This window comes from Macrobrachium nipponense, chromosome 33 (assembly GCF_015104395.2).
Source record: "Macrobrachium nipponense isolate FS-2020 chromosome 33, ASM1510439v2, whole genome shotgun sequence".
Classification (NCBI taxonomy): domain Eukaryota; kingdom Metazoa; phylum Arthropoda; class Malacostraca; order Decapoda; family Palaemonidae; genus Macrobrachium; species Macrobrachium nipponense.
The window spans coordinates 24,467,797-24,489,519 of NC_087219.1; the positions used below are offsets into that span (position 1 = coordinate 24,467,797).

At 34.4% G+C, this 21,723-nt stretch overlaps 2 protein-coding genes across 2 annotated transcripts in view; one reads left to right on the top strand and one right to left on the bottom strand.

Moving 5' to 3' along the window:
• Positions 1–21,723, bottom strand: part of LOC135202713 (cilia- and flagella-associated protein 161-like) — a 180,117-nt gene that overhangs the window by 146,021 nt on the left and 12,373 nt on the right. The window lies entirely within an intron of this gene.
• The window catches only part of LOC135203024 (cyclic nucleotide-gated cation channel beta-1-like), a 15,936-nt gene continuing 5,892 nt past the window's right edge, over positions 11,680–21,723 (top strand). Inside the window, exon 1 of the mRNA XM_064232593.1 lies at positions 11,680–11,786. Coding sequence (XP_064088663.1) covers positions 11,772–11,786 — 15 coding nt within the window. The 5' untranslated portion in view covers positions 11,680–11,771. The remainder of the gene's footprint in view (positions 11,787–21,723) is intronic.

Below are 21,723 nucleotides of genomic sequence, written 5' to 3' on the forward strand. Positions count from 1 at the left end.
TTAAGTTTCCTCTTCATATGCCCCGAGTTCAGACAGACATCACCATCATTCTTGTTGCAACTTGCAACAGACGGTATTGTTGCAGAGGCCAGGTTGCAATATGACTATGAATTGTGTCACAATTAGGCCGACACAAAGCGACATGTGAAAACAATTACGAATTCATTGACTACCACCAGTTTCCCACTATTTCATTTTTCAAATCTCTTTCCCAAACATAAACGAAGATCAGCATCTCCAGTTACAATATGAAGCGCAACTTTTGCAACACTCGCTGAATCTTTAGGTACTACAATGAAGGGGCAACGCGAACTTTGAACTTTTGACAAATGCATTCACAAGGTTGGCAAGGTCAGGTGATCTTGCACAAAACGCTCTACCTCTTTAAATTAGTTGTGACCTCCATATTTCATAGGCAAAAGATATGAAATAATTCAGTTAGACATTGATAACCATGCACACTAAAACACACAAAAAAAAAAAAAAAAAAAAAAAAAAATTATATATATATATATATATGTCTATATATATTATAATATATATATATGCATGTAAACGAACACATCGGAACGTATGTGTGTATGCATATACATAAAATATATATATATATAATATGTATATGTATATATATATATATGATATATGTGTGTGTGTGTGTGTGCGTGCGCGCGGTATGGAACGTGTTAATTAGTATAATATATATGTATAGATATATATATATATATATATTATATAATATATATATATATAGATATATATGTATGTATATATATAAAACACATGGATAAGGTTAATAACACTTGTCCTATTTCTACCCTGATTTCTTTCCTTTACATTATTCTGTAGTTTGTGGAAATGCTAAGCTAGTTTTTATGAGAATAAACCAAAATTAATAATAATAATAACAATAATAATAATAATAATAATAATAATAATAATAATAATAATAATAATAATAATAATAATGCCTGCAATTAGGGCAACAGGTAGGTAATGACCAGCGCCCTTACCTGCAACATTGCAAAGGAAGTCCACCTCCGTGAAAGACATTAAATCCAGTGACAGAGCATTTTACGCCTGACACTGACCACAGACAGCCACAGGAAAAGGATAATTAAGAAATATATATTATATATATATAAAATAACATACACGCCAAACCACACGGAAACGAGAATTGTTTATATAATAAGAACACACATTATATATATAAATATATATAAAATATATATGTGTGTGTGTTAGTACTTATACATACATACATATATATATAATATATCTATATATATATAAATATATATATATTATAATTAATATAATTACAATATATATATATATAAAATTATTATATATATATATATAAATATATATACAAATATATTTAATATTATACATATATATACTATATATATTTATATATCTTATATATATGTTATATATGATATATATATATATATATATCATATATATACTATATATATATATATAAAATAGATAGTATATATATATATATTAATATATAAATATATATAAAATATAATATATATATGTATATATATATTATATATATATGTATTATATTATATATATATTATATAATTATATTTACAATATAAATATATATATTATATATAATATATTAATTATACACACATATATATATAGATATATATATATAGATATATAATATATATATTAGATATATATAGGTGTGTGTGTGTGTGTGTGTGTGTAATCTATGCGTACTTAATAACAAACTCTGTAAGTCATTCTCTGACGTTATAACTTTAGCCACCTACTACAAAAAATACTTTTCAAGACACAGATATTGAAAATAACAATAATTAAAAAAGTTCGAATACAGAATTGAATGGTAGACTTCCGTTCGTCATCTTGAATATCTCTACAAGTGACATTGATACGAACAGCCATAAAAGGTAATACTTTTAATCCTGATATAAAAATCACATAGAAAAATGAAAATCTTTCGACGTCTCATCGAAAAGAAAAATAAAAGCTAACCTATGAAAACATCGAGTCAAAAAACATCAAGGTAACGTTCTTTACAATACGAAAACCAAATAAATAAAAAAGATATGTAAATAAATAAAAGGTCTATTCACGGTTACGTCAAGACAGAATTTACTTTTAATTAACAACATAGGCTTCCCATCCTCTAAACACTATATATATAAATCACCAGATATATAAATAAACATTTTCGAATTTCCCTTCGAAAATATAGAAGAAGAAATGTCAAGGTTTCAAGGCTACAGGGACTGGGGTGGAAAAAAACGGGGGGGGGGGGGGGGGGGGGGGGGGGGGGGGGGGGGGGGGGCGGGGGGGGTGGTTTGGGGGGGGGGGAGGTTCATTCTTAAAACGCTTCTTCACGTAGTATGTGATTCACTCCGCCCCTCGGTTTTTCTACAGAATTTCTTTATAAGAAATTCTCTCTCTCACTCCTCTTCTTCCCACAGAACAGGAGGATGGTAAGGTGAGGATAATAATAATAATAATAATAATAATAATAATAATAATAATAATAATAATAATAATGAATCATGCCTCTTTTTGTAATGGTTCTGTGCAAGTGCCGGGCATTCACTTGCTATGTGGTTTATGGTTTCATTTTCGTATTGCACTTCCTACATATGGGAGAGATGTTATTTTCCGTCTATGGCGTTCTTTGAACATATCTGGTTCTTAGGGCCTGATCTTGTGCCGCTGTTATCATTCCTTCAGTTTCCTTCTTTAGCTCTCCCCTCTGTAGCCATTGCCACGTGTCATCGCTGGCTAGTTCTTTAGTCTGTCTCATGTATTGTCCGTGCATTGGTTTGTTGTGCCAGTCCTCTGTTCTGTCTGTCTTTCTCCTGTCTCTGTATATATCTGGGTCTTCGTCTACTTTTATTAGTCCTTCTTCCCATGCACTCTTGAGCCACTCGTCTTCACTGGTTTTCCAGATATTGGCCCCGCAGTGCTCTGTTTTCGATATTGACGCAGTCCTCTATACTTAGTAGTCCTCTCCCTCCTCCTTCCTTTCGTGTTATGTATAGTCTGTCCCGTATTTGCTCTTGGGTGTAGTGCTTTGTGTATTGTCATATATTTCCTGGTTTTCTGATCTATGGTGCGGAGCCTGTGCAAGAAACATCAGCTACCTTGCAGTAATAAGTGGTACGAGCACCAACCTGAAGGAGTGATATAAAACGATCAGACAAAGATCCTCTGGGACTATGGTATCAGAACGGATAGGGTGATACGTGCAAAACAGACCAGACGTGACGTTGATTGACAAAGTGAAGAAGAAAGTATCACTCATTGATGTCGCAATACCATGGGACACCAGAGTTGAAGAGAAAGAGAGGGAAAAAATTGATAAGTATCAAGATCTGAAAATAGAAATAAGAAGGATATGGGATATGCAGTGGAAATCGTACCCATAATCATAGGAGCACTAGGCACGATCCCAAGAGTCCCTGTAAAGGAATCTAGAAAAAACAGACGCTGGGAAGTAGCTCCCGGGACTAATGCAGAAGAGTGTGATCCTAGAAACGGCACACATAGTAAGAAAAGTGGATGGACTCCTAAGGAGGCAGGATGCAAACCCGGAACCCCACACTATAAATACCACCCAGTCGAATTGGAGGACTGTGATAGAGCAAAAAAAAAAAAAAAAAAAAAAAATAATAATAATATAGTTGAAAAGATGGCACTCTGTTTGCCGTTGAACTTATATTTCGCATACAGTGCCATTCTTTTCAACGAAGTTTGCTTCAAAGAAGGTCTCCTTCAAATAATAATAATAACAGATGAAGGAACAGAAGAAAATTACTATTGTGCAATCGTATATATATACTGGAGTTTCTTGGCCTTCATAGCCATATATATATATATATATATATATATATATATATATATATAGATATATATATATATATATATATAAATATATATATATATATATATATATATATATATATAATTATTATCATCAATAATACCAGTGCATTCTCATAAAACTAACTTAGCATTTCCACAAACTACAGAATATGTAAAGGAGAGAAATCAGGGTAGAACAGGACAAGTTTTATGAACCTTATCCAAGTGTTAATACATAAATACATATATATATATATATATATATATATATAAATATATATATATAAATACACAGATATATATATATATATATATATATATATATATATATATATATATATATATATATATACTTTCACCTTAGCTCATACTTAAGAGCTTGGAACACACATTAATCGCTTTATGCCCATTTTTCAACAATTTCTCATACTGCAGAGGTAATTTATTGAATGTTTTAACTTTTTTCTCCTAAAAGACGTAATGGCTTCCAGATAGCTACTGGTCCGAGTTTGTGAGATATGTCCAACGAATTTACTGCATTAAATTCCTTGTAGCCTACAAAATGATAAAGTACAAAAAATAAAATTCCTAAATGTTACCACATACAACTCCAAATAGCTGAACAAAACACAACCTTTCGCGCACACTTTTTTTAACAACCTGTCAAAAACAAAAGACCAAGAAATGAAAAAATTCTTTTATTTGTTGCTTGGGTCACTCGTTTTACTGCCTGCATGAAATGTCGAATCTTTTTTTGGCCATGGGGGGAAAAGGAAGGTTCGGACGAATACCTTTGCGGTGGTGATATCATAAAATGGTGTGAAGTGATGTGGACTTTTCTGTTTTCCTTTTTTATTATAATTCTGTATAAGTAAGCTGTATATATATATATATATATATATAATATATATATATATATATATATATATATATATATATATATATACATATGAGTCTGATCACGTCACCGTGATTCATAATATACGCATTAAGCTACAAATGTCCTTTAATATCTAATTCTCTCCACAGAATTAATGTTTTCATGTATATTAACGTGTGGGGTTAAAGGCGCTTCACTGTACGCCTTTTGACTTCTTGGTTCCTAGGGTCGTGCCCGGGAGCCGAAGAAATTATTATCAACTAAAAATTCCTTCAGTTAAAATATAGGAATATATATATATATATATATACTATATATATATATAATATATATATATATATATTGGTATATATATATATATAAATATATAATATATAATATATATGTGTGTAAAAATATAATTATATATTGATTATACAACTTCCTATAATATTATGAGTCTAATTACAAGAATCTTTACGTTAGGTTTGTTTTGTCAATATCATGCTAACACCTATATTATTCCTATACTCCCAAACTCACAAATATATACCGCACTCCTAAATCACTCACACATATACACGCACTCCTAATCACTCCAAAACAACATAACATACACAAACAAACACACGCTCCCACGCACACATACACACACATGCACTCCCAAACACACCACACACAAACACAATTCATTTAAATTAAAATATATATATATATTATATATATATATATATATATATATATATATATAACTCTATATAATATATATATATATAATATAAATATATATATATATATATATATATATATATATATAGTATATACTATATATACACATATATCACGCGTGAGACATTTACCCTTAACACCTGCCATTAATAACGAAACGCCAGGTAATTGCTGGTAGCTCTTCACACCTGACATTTCTAAGTCAAATTTACAAATAAGAAACCTCGGCAAGAATGCTTCTAAAAAATCCTACAAAGGAGCTTTCCATGTGGGGTGTGTGTTGTGTTGGTGGGGTTTTTTTTTTTTTTGAAATTAGGGCAAGAAATTCGCTAAGTTTTTATTATTGGTTATGATAAAAATGTAAGTTTATTTTGTATGTGTATCTAATTGGTGCAAAGAAATTGCACACTCGGTATGTATGATGTATGTATGAATTTATTTGTGTGTGTGTATATATATATATATATATATATATATATATATATATATACATTTTATATATATATATATATATATATATATATATATATATAATATATATATATATATATAAAGGGTAATGCCACGGAGGAAATGAAAACGAGAAGTTCTCTTTTTCATTTTCCTCCGTGGCATTACCCTTTATTTTATAAAATAGCATCACGTTTTATATATTTTTTCGTGATAAAGTTATTCATATATATATATATATATATATATATATATATATATATATATATATATATATATATATGGGGATACAATCCACAATGAAGTAAATTCCTCTTGTAGTTTAAAATATATATTACTTGTATAGGATTAAAGCTTTCGACCATCAACTGTGGTCTTGTTCACTAAACACATACTTTAGTGAACAAGACCACAGTTGATGGTCGAAAGCTTTAATCCTAATCAAGTAATATTTATTTTAAACTACAAGAGGAATTTACTTCATTGTGGATTGTATCCCCATTTACTTAGAGGTACGACATAGTACCTGGCTTCTGCATATATATATATATATATATTATATATATATATATATCTATATATATTATATATACTATATATATATATATATATATCTCCAATCGAAATATTTCTATCATCAGCATCGTAATTACCATTATTATTATTATTAATCTTAAGAAAGACAGAAAAGAATTTCTACAAGATAAACGTAGCTGATGAAGCCATTTCTTTCCATAGCACATGTTTAAAAGAGGATCTTCTACCCATCTATCTATTTATCTGCTATTATTATTATCATCATCATAAATATGCAAACATCAATATAAAACAATTCTAAAAGACCACTGATTTATCAAACAAATTTCCAAAGCAAAAATGAAGAAAAAGGACAGAGAAAATAAAAACGACTTAATGAAAATATAAACTGCATTGATATTTGCTATTCATCAACAACCCAAGCAAAAAACAAAAGAGAAAAAAAACACCAAGACAGTGTTTTAGTTAACATTTGGCCACTCAAAGGGCAAAGGGTATAGGGATCTGGAGCTTCGGAGAATGCCAAACGACCTTTATACCCAAAAGGACTTTTTTTTCCTGACCTTCTACAGACAGATGGTCCTTGTTAACAAAGCGTCCGAAGTGGTTACACCAGGCTCCCGGAAAACCTACTTTGAGTTACTTTCAAGATCTCGAACCAAATAGAAGGATATAAAAGAGTACAATAGAACAGAGACTTTAAACCAAAACCCCAAGCGCTTGGACCTATGACGTCATTCAGCGCCGAAACGGAAATTGGCAGTAAAAAGGTTTAAAACGGTGTAACAGAAAGAAAAGCTGTTAAACAATTGTTCAGAGAGGGCTGAGGACAGCGAGACTGAAAAGAATATGAACGGAGGTACACTAACTGGAATGAAAAGGGTTGCAGATTTGCAGCTAGGGTCGAAGTGATGCTGCAAAGAACCTTAGGTAATGCCTACAGTGCACCGCAAGAGGTGCACTGAGGTCACTATCCCCTTTCGGAAAAGATCTCGAACTCAAGAAGAAGAAGAAAAAGAAGAAGAACAACAACAACAATATTTCTCGGAATATTTCGACCTCTCGAAAGCTTGCTTCGAAAAAGTCCGCTCCCAGGTCCCGTAGAAACAACATGTCATCTGAAAACACAGTAATTCCTCTGCTTTATGAGAAAGAGCCCGTGCTGGCCCTGCAGCTCAATCTTGCGCCACAAATTCATGCATCCGCGCTGCCACGATGTGAATTGCCGAAAGTGGCCCAGTACTTAGCTGGACAGCCTAAATTTCATAAACTGATCAATCAGTCAATCAATCAACACAAAGTGGAAGAGGTTCCCACGGCCAGTCAACAACAGGTGTTCACAGTTAAAACTATCAAATATCCTCAAGCTTCTGTTAATTCGAAAACTTGAAGAGAATTTCGATTAGGATTACTATCAAACCTAGGCAGTCACGATAACCACATTTCTTTGTGGTTTCATAAACGATTATATTAACGGAATTTTGGGGTATACTGAAAGCAGAAATAAATGTCTGTCTTAGAGATAAATTCCTCATGTTTCCTTCTATTGACATCACTGGTTAACTTTAAATAGAATATCTTAATATTGAAATATTCTATTTCAAGTTATCTAAGTCGGCTCAAAAAACCATCACTGATCAAAACAGATATTAAAATATTCTAAAATATTTTATTTCAAGTTATCTAAGTCGGCTGTAAAAAAAAATATTCTATTTCAAGTTATCTAAGTCGACTCTAAAAAAATTTACTGATCAACAGCAAATATTAAAATATTATATTTAAAGTTATCTAAGTCAGATCTAAAAAAAAATATTCTATGTCAAGTTATCTAAGTCGGCTCTAAAAAAGCTCACTGGTCAACAACAAATATTATAAAAAAAAAAAAATTCTAGTTATCTAAGTCGGCTCTTTAAAAAAAAAATCGCCAGATTCACAAAACCGAATTCCCGAAATTTTCGAATAAAATTCAACATTTCCTGGAGAATTCGGAACCTGGTTAAGTCACAAATCCAGAAGGGATCCTGAAGGTTAAAAGGAGTCTGGCATTCAGAACAAATTTCAGAGACGGTTCTTAAGGTTAAGGGAGAAAAAGAAGAATAATTAATCGATGGAAGTTCTTGACTCCACAGAAGCCTTCTTGACAAATGGTGGTGATATTATGACATTGAATTTTACTGTTCAAAAAGTTGTTGGCATATCAGGGGCGCTCAGAGTTCAAAGATTATCTGTAGTCATGATTTTTTCTTATTCGATTTTTATTTTTATTTTTATACTTCTGTAATAATTTTTAATTGCTATATTCGTTCCTCTAGTTTCAGTTATATTTCCTATTTTCATATTTGATTTATTGTCATTTTCTATGTTTATCGGCCGTGAACAAAGCAGACCTATAAACTAAGTGTTGTCAAGGCGCTGAAGTGAACATGGAAAACTGATGGAGAGCTCTCAACTCGGAATATATATATATATATATATATATATATATATATTATATATATAATATATATGTGTGTGTGTGTGTGTGTGTATAATATAAATAAATATATATATACATATATATATAATAATATATATAATATCAAATATATATATATATATAGATATATATAATATATATATACACATACAATATATATATATATATATGTATATACAATATAGTATATAATATATATATTATATATATATTTATGTATATATGTATACATATATTGTATATATAATATAATAATATATATATATATATATATATTATATATATGTATGTATATATTATACATACATATACAATAATATAACTATACATAACAATATATGTATATAAACAATATATATAATAATATAAATATAATATAATATAATAGATATATATATTATATATATATATATATTATATATATATATACCTAAAACCTTCCCTTTACTTTTGTATAATAACTCAGGGCTCCTGAGACACGACATTCAGTCATGAAATTTCAAACCAGTCTCTTTCTAAATTATAATGCTTATGAAACACCTCAACTTAAAAAAGAAAACCATTAGACCAATAATTTTCGAATCAATATTCCACAAACTGGACTATAAAATCACCACTCAGGCTAGGCGACTGGCTTTAACCTATCTCACAGCAGCATTGCCGAAAAGCCAAAAGTTCCCATCGTTAAGGACGAAAGACGCGTCCGTGTCGTATTTCAAGAACGGCCTCGAGGTAGAACGGGCGGCAGCAGACGGGCGGATTTTGGGCGCGTGGGCGCGGGCTCGCAATCTTCGCCCTTATGGAGGAATGCGACCGCCTCTACTACAACCAAAGAAGTCGGCACCGACTAAAAATGGACGCCCTAACCCCCTGTTTTGGCATTTAGGTAAATTTGCGCTCTTTTGTTTTTAATCTAGAAGTCGGCGTCAGCAAACAGGACAGTGAGACGGTGAAACACAAGTAGTAGTAGTAGCTGCAGGAGTATACGGGATTTGTCTTTGAAACGGCTCCTTTGTAGTAACAGTATTCAGTATTTTCCTTTGAAAGTGTTCGCTTTAATAGTAGTAATAGTATGAATCTCCCTTTGAAACGGCTCCCTTGTATGGAATCAAATATAAAATTTAGGACAAAGACCAATTTCTGGGACCTATGAGGTCATTCAGCAAAGAAAGCGAAACTGAGAGAGAGCAAAAGGGTTTGAAAGGTATAACAGAAGGAAGACCTCTTAGATGCACTATGAAACAATTGTTATGGGAAGGTGGAAAGTAAGAAGGAAGAAAGAGAATATGAATGGAGATGCAGTAAGAGGAATGAAAGGGGTTGCAGCTAGGGGCCGACGGTACGCCGCACAGAACCTTAAGGAGCGCCTACAGTGCACAGAGTGAGGTGCACTGACGGAACTACCCTTTTATGGAAGCTCCCTTGTATAGTAGATTCACATCAACTGTGCATCTGATGTCTAGGCCAGTCCTTGCGACGCTCCTGATTGGCTGTTGACAAGCCAATCACAAGGATGAAAACTCTCAGTCTCTCGAGAGAGTTCACACAAGCAGGATGTACGTTCCTCCTCTCCTGAGGGATACATCTTAAGTATCCCTCATGAGAGGTGGAACATACATCCTGCCTATGTGAACTCTCTCGAGACTGAGAGTTTTCAGCCCTGCGATTGGCTTATCAACAGTCAATCAGGAGCGTTGTAAGGGACTGGCCTAGACATCAGATGCACGGTTGATGTAAATCTGCTATAGTAGTAGTAGTAAACAGTATTTCCCTTTGAAACGGCTCCCTCGATCTTCCTATACTTCCTTTTCTTGTGCAAGTTTAAAGTATATTATCTCTGCAGCGTTTCGTACGGGAAAGGTTAGTTCCGCCCACTGAAAAAAAAAAAAAAAAAGTGCGAGAAATGGCTACCTAAAACACCTCCCCGCAGACCATCACGGCTACTTTATCTCTTTATAAAGTCACGGCCGAATGCGAGGCGATATATATATATCTCGGAATAACATCTCTGACATGACTCCTCCTCCTTCGCGTCGATTACATCCGTATCACGAAAATCACCGAAACGCGATAACGAAACGGACATTACGAGGGTGTGGCATACACGAATGTGCCTCTCTGTCTGTCTGTCTGCGTGTGTGTGCCAGGAGCCAACAGCCGTAAGGAACGAATCATTTAAAAAATTAGGAAGGACAATACAGCACCTCGGAGACGCCTTCATCTCTGCGCATGGTCCGATGCAAATGTCAAAAAGCACCTTAATATTAACACAAGAGACCACGCCTTTGTAATGCGGGCCACAACGAGCTACGCCTTTTCGTTTCTTGGTGTGATATCTATTTTTCGATGCGAGACGCCCATTTGAGAGTCCAGGAGGGAAGACCAGTTTCTCGTAGCCATTCCTAGAAAGGTAAAATGGTCCCTCTCTCAGACCATTCTTCTTCTGCCCAGGAGACCTTGAGAGGGAAATGCGACTGCAGGAAAAAAAATAAAAAAAACCCTTTTAAAAAACATTCTAGATGAGATGCCACTGAAAGAGTCACGCACGTAACACAATTACCAAAAAAATAAATAAATAAATAGTAACAGAAAGAAGTGACGTGTACCAAGCACCTAGATATTTACACACAGGAGTAAATAAACCATCTGGAGGAGGCACTCGGGAGGGTGGGAGGAGGGTGAGACTAGGGACCACCACCACCCTTAGCTGGAGCGCGGGATCCCGCAAGGAGGACACTCAGAGCCCCGAGTATAAAAGCCGCGCCGACGTCTCCCCACAGGTCAGTTCGAAGTTGGTCCGAGTGGTGTGTGTGTTGTCGCAAACCAGCGGACTCCGGAGCGATCATGGGTACTCAGTGGGTAAGTGGGGCAGTGGCAGAGGGCGACGATTCCCTTCGGAAGTGAGAGTGGGGAGGGAGTGGCTGATTGCTGGAAGAGACGAGAGGGGATCTTGGCGACAATGAGGCAAATGCGGTGTCCAGTGGAGCCTTTGAATGCGGCAGATACGGTGTCAGAATGATTCACTGGAATACAAAATTTAGGGCAATTGCTGGGGCCTGTGAGGTCATTCAGCGTCGCAAGGGTAACTGAGGGTAAAGGAGGTTTAAAAGGTGTAACAGGAGGAAAACAGACGGAAGAAAGATAATATGAAAGGAGGCACAGTAAAAGAAACGAAAGGGGTTGCAGAAGGGAATCTGCAAAGAACCTTAAGATATGCCTACAGTGCACAGCGTGAGGAGCACTGATGGCACTAACCCCTTAAGGGGTCAAATTGATTAAATACAGCAGATAAGGTGTCATCCAACAAAACACCAATCCTGTGGCACATATGGCACCAGTAGAATCCTATAGTATGGTGTCAAATACGGCATATTCGGTGTCAACTAGATCCTATAAGGCAAATATGTTGGCAAACTCACAAGTAAACTCGTCATAAAAGGAATTTGATTGGGGAGACACTGATATATTGCTACTGTTAGACAGTTGATGTATAATAATAATAATTAATAATAATAATAATAATAATAATAAATAATAATAATATAAAAAAACGTGGTATTTGTCAAATTGAATATATTATAAAAATGCAGTACAAATCGGATCTTAAGCCTAATTGACAAAAGATATTAAATGACTTATTCTGGGTTCCTCTTGCTCCGGGGCATCTGCTGCTCCCTCTCTCTCTCTCTCTTCCTTCTTGCAACGTTTCGTTCTTAAACCCAGGACATCGTCGGGAGTCCTACAAAGAGCTCTCTCTCTCTCTATCCTTCTTGCAACGTTTCGTCCTTAAAGGCAGGACATCGTCGGGAGTCCTACAAAGAGCTCTCTCTCTCCTTCTTGCAACGTTTCGTCCTTAAAGGCAGGACATTGTCGGGAGTCCTACAAAGAGCTCTCTCTCTCTCCTTCTTGCAACGTTTCGTCCTTAAACCCAGACATCGTCGGGAGTCCTACAGAGAGACACAGAGAGAAAGGAGCAGACGCCCCTGAGCAAGAGGAATCCTGAATGAGTCATTTTAGTATCATTTGTCAATTAGGCTTAAGATCCATTTGGTATAATATATTCAATTTGACAAATGCCACATTTTTTTACATGAAACCCCCATTTGGCGTTTTAATAGCCAATTTGAGTACATAATAATAATAATAATAATAATAATAATAATAATAATAATAATAATAATAATAATAATAATGATAACTCTCAAAAGCTACAGAATTCCGTATCGTTGCAATATATACTTGAAATTTTAAAATAAATGGGCCATAAGGGTTTTTGTGCCTTCACTAATAATAATAATAATATAAGAATAATAACGTAAATAATGAGGTTTTCATTTCATAAAAATAAAAAGCATTTCAAAATAATAACATTATTATTATTATTATTATCATTAGCAGTAATAGTAGTAATAATATGACCAAAACGATAATTAGGTCAATGAGGGCGATGACAAAAACAACAGTAGTAATAATAACAATAATAATAACCCAATTATAATGCATGAAATTTACGTGGATTAAACCGATTCTCGACCTTCAATGTTATGATAAACGGAAATGCCCAATTCCCGGGGACTAAAATGCCAGGAAATGAGAGAGAGAGAGAGAGAGAGAGAGAGAGAGAGAGACAGAGAGAGAGAGAGAGAGAGAGAGACGAGAGAGAGAGAGAGATCTAGTTAAGATTATACCCTATAATTTCTCACTACAGTACTGAATGAATTATATATATATATATATATAATATATATATATATATATATATATATATATATATATATATATATATATATATATTATATATATATATATATATATAATACATAATTAAAGTTGATATAAAGATTTAATCACAATATTTAAAAAAATTATTTAAAATCAAACACATTCGCACTTTCGGTAAAAAGGTGATCTAGTTTTACTCCCTTATATAAAATAATAATAATAATAAATAATAATAATAATAATAATTATTATTATTATTATTATTTGAATGCATGCACATTTTAAATAATAATATTAATGATTACTATGGAGTATAATAATGGTTAAAAACATAAATTTAAGGGTAAATTTTGAAAATGTATTGGTTGTCTGCAGCTTCGGAATATAATAATAATAATAATAATAATAATAATAATAATAATAATAACAACAACAATAATAATAATAATAATATTCTATATATATCCACCTATACTGATCTTGCCTTATATCTATCTATTACATTATCTATATACTTATCAAACAAATAAATCTGCCTGTTTACTGTTTCTCTATCCAGTAAAAGTTACAATCAGTTGTTACCGTAGGCGTTGCGTCATTTCAAATCTTCAAGAAAACCAGGACAAGATCAGCATAGTACTCATGTTGTGCATAATTGGCAATTTTTAAACAAACAGCAGGAATTTGCAGTTTCGCTTTCAATATATATCAGTGGTATTAGCGTAAAAAAGCAACAACAAAAATATAATTATTTTGGATCCTGGTCCATCGTTGAAACCTCACCAAAATTTAAACAACTGTTTCTTAAAACACGAGTATTGCCAAACATTCCGCCAAAATCCATTGAACTTGGTGTATCTCTTCATAAAGTTTCTCAAAAAACCGTACCTTGGATTTTAAACAAACCATTTTTTTTAAGTAAACCCACTAACAAAGAGAGAGAGAGAGAGAGAGAGAGAGAGAGAGAGAGAGAGAGAGAGAGAGAGAGAGATAAAAACTGCACAAAAAACATAAACCTCCTTTAGGGGATGTTACAAAAACGAAACGTACACACACACACAAAAACCAATGTCCCTTGAACTATAATAATATAGTTTTTTTTTATCATAATCGATTGACGTTCAGTTTCATTTGGAGCTTAGTCGGACCACACTGAATTTCCTCACGGCTCTGAAGAGGCTTAGAATGGCACTCTGTTATCTTTTTCAAGGTGGAGCTTCAAGAAGAAGAAGAAGAAGAAGAAGAAGAAGAAGAAGGAGAGAGAGAGAGAGAGAGAGAGAGAGAGAGAGAGAGAGAGAGAGAGAGAGAGAGAGAATTATTCAATTTAATTTACTCTCTTACCTCCAGGAAACAGAGAAAAAGGAGAGAGAGTGAGAGAGAGCGGGGCTGGTTGCTATTCAATTATATTCTCTTACACATACAAACACGAGAGAGAGAGAGAGAGAGAGAGAGGAATTATTCAATTTACTCTCTCACCTCCAAGAAACAGAGAAAGAAGAGAGAGCGGGGCAGGGTGCTATTCAATTAAATCTCTTACACACTCACACAAGAGAGAGAGAGAGAGAGAGAGAACGCTAGGAGATAATTCTATATAATTTGCAGAGTAGTATCAAGTTTCTGAAATCTGTATCATTAATTCTTCTTCTCCCTACTAGTGGGATCATCTATGCTCTCTCTCTCTCACACACACTCACATCATTCTATTCCAGTACCATCACTCTACCTTCTGATAATAATTCCATTTCTGGAAGGGCCGAAATTTAGCCGCAAACGACCAATACTGTCGCTTAATTGGTCTCTATGTCCCGGAACTGGTGACAGAAAGATAGCCACTTCACTCTACGTTTCTCACGAGTTATAGCTGTCCTCTCTCTCTCTCTCTCAAGCTTACTACATTCATACGACTTCACATACAGAAATGAAAATTAACTAATGATGAATTCATAGCTAAAGAATAATACTCTAGATATATAATATATATATATATATCTATATATATATATATATACGTGTATATATATATATATATTATATATATATATTTATATACATCAGTTACTTAGGCAAATAATTCATTTCAACAGCTTCATCTATTTTCCTTACATTCACAATTCACTTCAATAAAGGAGAGTTGGTTCAGCAACCCATTTAAATACAACTATCCTTTGACTAAACTCCTCTCTCTCTCTCTCTTTATATATATATATATATATATATATATATATATATATATATGTATATATATATATGATATATATATGATATATATATATTTATATATATAATACATACATATATATATATATATATATATATATATATATATATATATATATATATATATATAAACTATTTTACCTTTCATATATACTCTATTTGTATTTGACTTCAAATTCATTATGACGCTTTATTTACCGTAAAGGCAACTCCTCTAACAAAAACTGCTTCGACTTCGCTAATTAACTTCATTTGTGAAGAAATAAAAATCTCTCATTAAAGCGAGTTTTATTTTCTTGTATCATTAACTCGAGTCTTTAAAACACATTTGTGCCTTCAAATGAGTTTCTATTATTTTTTTTTAATGTAAAATTCTCACTCAGGCGCGAATAAGGTGTCATTAACTTTCGTCTTCGCAAGACCTACCAGTCTCTCTCCCTCTCTCTCTCCATTCTAATTGCATGCAAAAGCCAAAGAATGAATTAAAGTTTTCACGTCAAATTTCGAAATGGCAGAGAGAGAGAGAGAGAGAGAGAGAGAGAGAGAGAGAGAGAGAGAGAGAGAGAGAGAGAGAGAGAGAGCATAATTTTCCTTACACTTTTTAAAGTTTTAATTTCCTCATTAGACATCACTACCGGGTTGTAAAAAAAAACTTAATTATCGTACAACGGCAATCAGAGAATAAACATTCTCTGTTCTGAGAGAGAGAGAGAGAGAGAGAGAGAGAGAGAGAGAGAGAGAGAGAGAGAGAGAGAGAGAGAGAGAGAGAGAGAGAGAGAGATTGTATGCTTGGAAGTTAGTACGACAATAATTTTATAGCCAAAATATTCTTTATTCTAATGCATTTAATTTTATGGACCAATTTAACAGTGAAAAAGTTTTGGTTATAACTCCTTTAATTAAAAGAACAAAAATTTATATACTTAACTATTGCCCTAGTATGAGTCTACATCTGACTGAAATAGATATATAATTTATTTTTACAGTCAAATATGCGCTATGTAGTAGACCAAGCCTAGTTGTATGAATGATATGGCCATTCAAAAACAATCGATTCAAACAAATTCAACAGCGAAAACTGAAAGGAAATTTTTAATGTTTTTAAGTTAAACATTTACTGCTGTATGTGAAAAATTAAATTTAAATATAATAAAACGATGAGATTTCACAGAATTATCACGTACAGATATAGCCCAAGATAAGACGCAACACAAGACGAATAGGGCCATTGAAAACACCAACTATATTTACAGGTACTAAGAACAATGCCGCAAAACCACCTAAATTTAGTCAACGATAACATTTGCGTCATTTACGGATGCAACCCATAGCACCAACAGTCCTTTTAAGCGCCATTGTGAGCGCCAGAAAACTCACTGGTACTTTTGTCTATCATGTGTGAACTTTTGACTTTTGGACGAAATAGGAGCGGAGGGCTACTGAATGATGATGGAGATAACAAAGCAGCAGTTGATAACGTCGAGATAACCATTTACGTTGTGTTATCGTCATAGAGACCTTGAAACTATCGCCGCGAATGAATATGATATGTACTATAAATGGGACTATGGCTCTAGGTTTTGGAGTTGACAGCGAGACTACGTTTGGCTGCTCGGTAAATTTACTGAACGTCTCTCTCTCTTTCTCTCGTAGATCTTAAAACTATCACAGCGAATTAAAATAAAATGTCTAAATGGGACTATGAGTCTAGCTGAGTATGAGACTGCATTTGGCTGAACCGTAAATTTACCGAACTACACACACCCGCTCTCGCTCTCTCTCTCCCTCCCGTGCAGTGAATCCAGTCAAAAATCATGCGTTGCAAGTAAAAAATCCCCGTTAACTGAATCTCTTTAATTAGGAAGTATACATTTTTACTCTCGCCATACACACTCTTTTCCAGCTTGTGATCGTTTGGGAGCGAGTTTAATTGCATTGTATATTTTTGTCTGCGCGTCTGCGCGCGGATGAGTTACATACGTATTTGATATTAGTACTCTCTTTGATGCAAGTATAAATTTGAATGCAATCTCTCTCTCTCTCTCTCTCTACTGGGCCACTGACCCAAACCTGAATTTCAAGTTCAGAAAGTATGTCAAAATCCTCCTCTCTAGTCCCACATCCCAAAGAACAAGTGACCTATGGAGGCCTCGCTCATCCTAAAATGTCAGGAGAAAAAGAGGAACTTCTTCAGCGTCCTATTTTATAATCTCGACTTGATTGATCGCTTTGAAGAGTCATTAGAAATCTTATGACGTTCCTGGAAGCAAAAACTAACTGGAAGGAGGTGCTATTGCATTTAGATAGCTCAGGTCCGATGACGCTTGAAGGAAAAGAGATGTTAAGTGTTAGGGTTATAGGCCTTCTGTGCCATTCATTCAATCTTGCATGCATTTTCCACGAGGAAAGACTGATTGGAAGGCGCATTTAAATAGCCCAGGCCTGAAGACACAATAAGAAAACGGGATGGAAGTAATATGCCTATACGTCTACCGCCCATCCTCTTTCAATCTGGCATTCACTCTGGCTCATCTGTTATCCAGCATTTTGTAGGCCTATCTCTCCTTACACTCCTGAATTATTCACTCCATCCTATAATCCTCCAATCTTCCCACATGACAAATGCATCTCAAATCATTCTCATCCATCCCTTCCCCTGCAATAACATTCTTACCACTTTTGTAGTATATCTTCGCATACCTCACCCTTTCAATTCCTCTAACAACTCAAGAAAGATCATCAAAACATTTCAAACGTTTCTTTCATTTGCGTCCAACATCTACATCTCACTTCCATAAAGGAGAGTTGGTCTAACTATTTCCCGCCCCAATCTTTTTTAACACATCTTTCTACCTCCCTGTTACTCTGTTCTCAGCCCACCAACATCTGATACATTTCTATTGTGAATATTTTCAAATACTTTCACCCGCTTTTATTTTCTGCAGGCTCTCTTCTCTATCCCCTGCCAAGTGTTGTATAGCAACATTTTTCACACACCATTCTCTGAGAGAGAGAGAGAGAGAGAGAGAGAGAGAGAGAGAGGATTTTTTCTTTTTTATCAAATGTACACCACGTGGTATAAATGCGGCGGTTAGCTACAGACGAAATGTTTTGTTTCAGCAAAACTGTGACGTCACCTTTGAATGTCACGCCCTTCACACTCATATCGAAGGAGGAGGTCACAGTACGGATGCCAGTGGCGGGTTGGGGGGAGGGGAAGGCAAGGGAGGGGGTGAAATGGACTGAAGGGGGAAAGTTCATATCTGAATACATGCGTATATATAACGAGTATGTGTGTGTATAATTTAAATCATTACTAGATATAATCATTTCATATTATACATAACAAAAAAAGCAGATTCTTAACTTACATTAATAAACAAATCTTCAAACTTATCACACTCACTTTTAATATTTTTTTAAGTACTTGTACCAACTCACTTTTATTCCATTTTTTTAAAAAGTACCTGTAGGTACCAAATTCAACTCGATGACTGTGCACATATAAAAAAAAAGTTTTTCCTGTCAGACAATGCAACTTTTCCCTTAAAAAAAAAAAAAAAATATCGATCTAGGTCACAAGCGACGCCATATTAATTAATTTCAAGAACTAATCGTTTTTTATCTGTATTTTTGTTAAGGAAATGCCGTATAAACATAATCGTTAGAAATTAATGGACACAGCATGTGGCAACACTGTGCAACCGTCATGGCTTAAACACGAACCGGAATAATGAGTGATAATGAAAGTGTTCTTAAATCGAATATAATGCAGCAGCTTTACTCGACAAAAAAGGAATCTGGATTATATTGGATTATACAGTCAACCAATAAATGTGAGAAGAAAAAATAGTAAAAGATTAAGAATTTTTTGCTGCTTACATCATGGACGAATTAGCCTGACCCGTTCGAGCGACTGTTGCGTTCAAGGATGTAGTAGTCCATTTTCGCTCACTTCCGTAAACTCCGATCTACATATCTAATGTAAATATTTTGACAAGCTAAGCAACTTGGAAGGTAATCGTGTTCGCCACGTGTAGAGCAACAGAATATAATGTTGAATATATAGGAAAGTAATCCATGTATATTGTAGGCACAATAAATTTGATTGTACAGATTTGATGACGATGTATATTAGACCGAGCTTCAGTTATGACGGATAAGATCAAACTATTGGTTAGCTATCTGGGCCAAGGAGGATAAAAAGCAGGTAACAATAAAAAAAAGCGATAGCAAAAAAGATAAAGACCAAGAACCTCGTATCTTAACCAGCGAGAGCAAGTAAAGTCACATTCACCGAGAGACGGTGTGTGGACGAGACGGCGCTAGTTTTTATAGACCGACGACTGGTGAAGGTGTTCGCCTAAATTTTCTTGTAGGGCTCTTCCTGCCCTATCCTACGAGATGGTAGCCGCAAGGATGCTACTTTCTGTAGCACAGGGCGCCAAGTAATTAGTCATAGTGAGGCAATAAACTGGATCATTACGCGAACAAAGGACAGCTTACCTGTTTCCGGAAATGGCAGCTTATCAAACCTGCTACGAACCTAACCCCACAGTCTCTCTCTTAGCATCGATCTAGTTACCTTTTAGTTACTATTTCCTGTTTATTTTACCTTGAGCAAAGAAATGAATGGGACTTGGTGAAAATATAAAAAATTACTAGGAACCAGCTCCAAACAGGATTTCGGAGATCTAGGTGTCCTCAATAACAGCTACTATTGCACGTACGCCACACTAGTCTCAGGCAAGCATATTACAAGGCATAAAAATATGAAGCTCTCTGGAATTCTAAGCCTAAAACAAAATGTGGCAGAATATGAGTATCTACAAAAAGAAAAGAAAGAAGAGAAAAAAAACCTCTACCGTAAGAGAAACCACCCAGAGCCGATAAATCCTACCCTTTCGGTCTGCCAATGCCTCATTGATTTCCTGACCTCAACTCAACCTGCGCTCGAGGAAATGGCTTAATCGAGAGGGTCTTTATACACGGCGGTGAATCTGGGGCAATTTCAGGCGGCGAACGAACTAATCGTCCTCCTGACTTCTGTCTTTCCTTTTAAATCATAAACAAACATCAACTGGGGCCTCAATTATGCAGTTGTATGATTCTAGGTTACGGTAACGTAACGCACGCGACTGTCACTTTTGGCGCGCACTTATCCGTAAAGTAGGACTATTCGATAGCGCTCACCTTAGCGTGCAGACTATTATTGGTTATTCACGAATATTCTTCCGTTTCCGATTGGCGAGTTATAAAGCTGGTATTCTGATGAGATATCATTATTATTCTAGTATATTATCGACATATAATTCATCATTATGATTGTTGTTACTATTCTAGTTTTCCAAAATCCAAATATATAAATAGACAATTCATACATTCAGACAGTCTTATAAGAGCATATTGATATATTTAAATGTTGATTATTAACCAGACGAATTATACACCTAGACTAATGTGTTTATTGCCATAATATATCTATCATTGAACAGTCTAAAACACACACAATATCACACATGATTTCACCTTGTTGAAGGTGGGACTACCTAGTCGAGCTACCAGAGAGAGGCAACAAGCTACTTACAATTTAATATGCGCAATTACTTTATCACATCGCAACGTGAAAGATGTGCATGGCAACAAACACTTAACAGTACTTGATCCCGGAAACAACCTCATGAACACGCCGCTAACGAAACAAACCGTTTCACGTCCCGTCGCGTAGACCCTTGAGAACGAAAGAATGGGTGATATAAAATGACGAATGATATGAAATATTATAATAAAGTAATTGTCTTACGAAATTAATATTAGTTCATTTTAAAGATACAAAAAAAATTCAAATAGTTATTTT